The 1,199-nt window shown below is 50.0% G+C and overlaps 1 protein-coding gene across 2 annotated transcripts in view; it reads right to left on the bottom strand.

Annotated features, from left to right (window-relative positions):
• The window catches only part of LOC119590622 (synaptotagmin-14-like), an 82,700-nt gene that overhangs the window by 10,696 nt on the left and 70,805 nt on the right, over positions 1-1,199 (bottom strand). For both annotated transcript variants that reach the window (XM_037939299.1, XM_037939300.1), the window contains exons 3-4: positions 710-1,024; positions 11-267 (exon numbers count right to left, since the gene is read on the bottom strand). In XM_037939299.1, coding sequence (XP_037795227.1) covers positions 11-267; positions 710-1,024 — 572 coding nt within the window. The remainder of the gene's footprint in view (positions 1-10; positions 268-709; positions 1,025-1,199) is intronic.

Raw genomic sequence — 1,199 nt, 5'->3', positions numbered from 1 at the left:
GCTGCCTCACCTGGTGGTAAGTGCCGTCGTAAGGAGACCGGTTGGGGGACATCTGCCGGTAGGCGCGGGGGTCGCGGTGTCTCAGCGTCCTATGCGTCAGGAGGTCATCGTCTCCGCTGGTCGTCGATCCGGAGGACGAGGCTGACGAAGAGGACACAACCACGCCTACGCCTACTGGCTCCTCTTCCCCAGCCACGCCCGCTCGGCCCTTCTCCGCGAGAGAGATGAGGTCGCTGGTCGTGTCGCAGGGGCAGGCGTCGGCGCGGCCTGTGGGGAGGCGCTGGTCAGTCGTTGGCGTTCGCATTGACTTTTATTTCACTATTTGTTCCCATATATAAACGGATATCATTAATAATACAACTGATGATAATGAATAACAATTGTGATTAATTTGGTATTTTGTTTTGTATTCATATTCTTTCACTATTCATAAATCAAAAGAAATCATTGATTATCATTAACTGAATCGGTGGTATTTTGTTTTATCTTACTTACAGCTTCTATTCTTTATCTCATCGCATTGCTTATTACGTTATACTCCTCTTAATAAGTTTGTTTACGATCTGAAGACCAAACAGCCCTAGTTACATTTATTACGAGTCTTGCACAAGTGAATATCTCTATTTATCACAATATCTATTCACATTCGTCCACAACATTCGGTAACGAGAAACCACATAAACTATAAACACACGTAGCGCCTCCATACCTGAGTCCCGCGTCTTGCTCTGCTGCCCAGGTTCCTCCGCCGCTGAATACTGCAGGGAGGACCTGGTGGGGCCCAGCTGGTGGTAATTGTGGTGCCCGTAGTGGTGGCCGTAGGTGTGGTAGGCGGGCGCGTGGTTGGCATGGTTATGGTGGGTGTGGTTGTGATGGGTGGCATGATTGTGGTTGGGCGCGTGGTTGGAGTGGTAGTAGTTGTCTCGCAGGGCCGAGGGGAAGCTTTTCGAGGTGGAGAGTCGGCTGTTCACTTCCTCCTCCGAGTCACTGGAACTCTCGCCCTCACCATAGTTGTAAGCCGCGCCTGGGGGGAGACAACAAGCCTACTCAATTTCGAGTAATTGCAAGTCCATAGTCTTTGGAGTAAATGGATTAGAGGAAGGTTGCCTTGAGTAAATGATTGGCTTGGTGGTCTGGTCGTAACTGTTTCCTTATTTAGGTTTTCATTATTTTCGGCCTCGGGCTGCCTGCGTCTGTCC

Source organism: Penaeus monodon, chromosome 27 (genome assembly GCF_015228065.2).
Source record: "Penaeus monodon isolate SGIC_2016 chromosome 27, NSTDA_Pmon_1, whole genome shotgun sequence".
Taxonomy (NCBI): domain Eukaryota; kingdom Metazoa; phylum Arthropoda; class Malacostraca; order Decapoda; family Penaeidae; genus Penaeus; species Penaeus monodon.
Note: the sequence above shows the minus strand (reverse complement) of the source record. Positions and strands in the feature narration are given on the sequence as shown.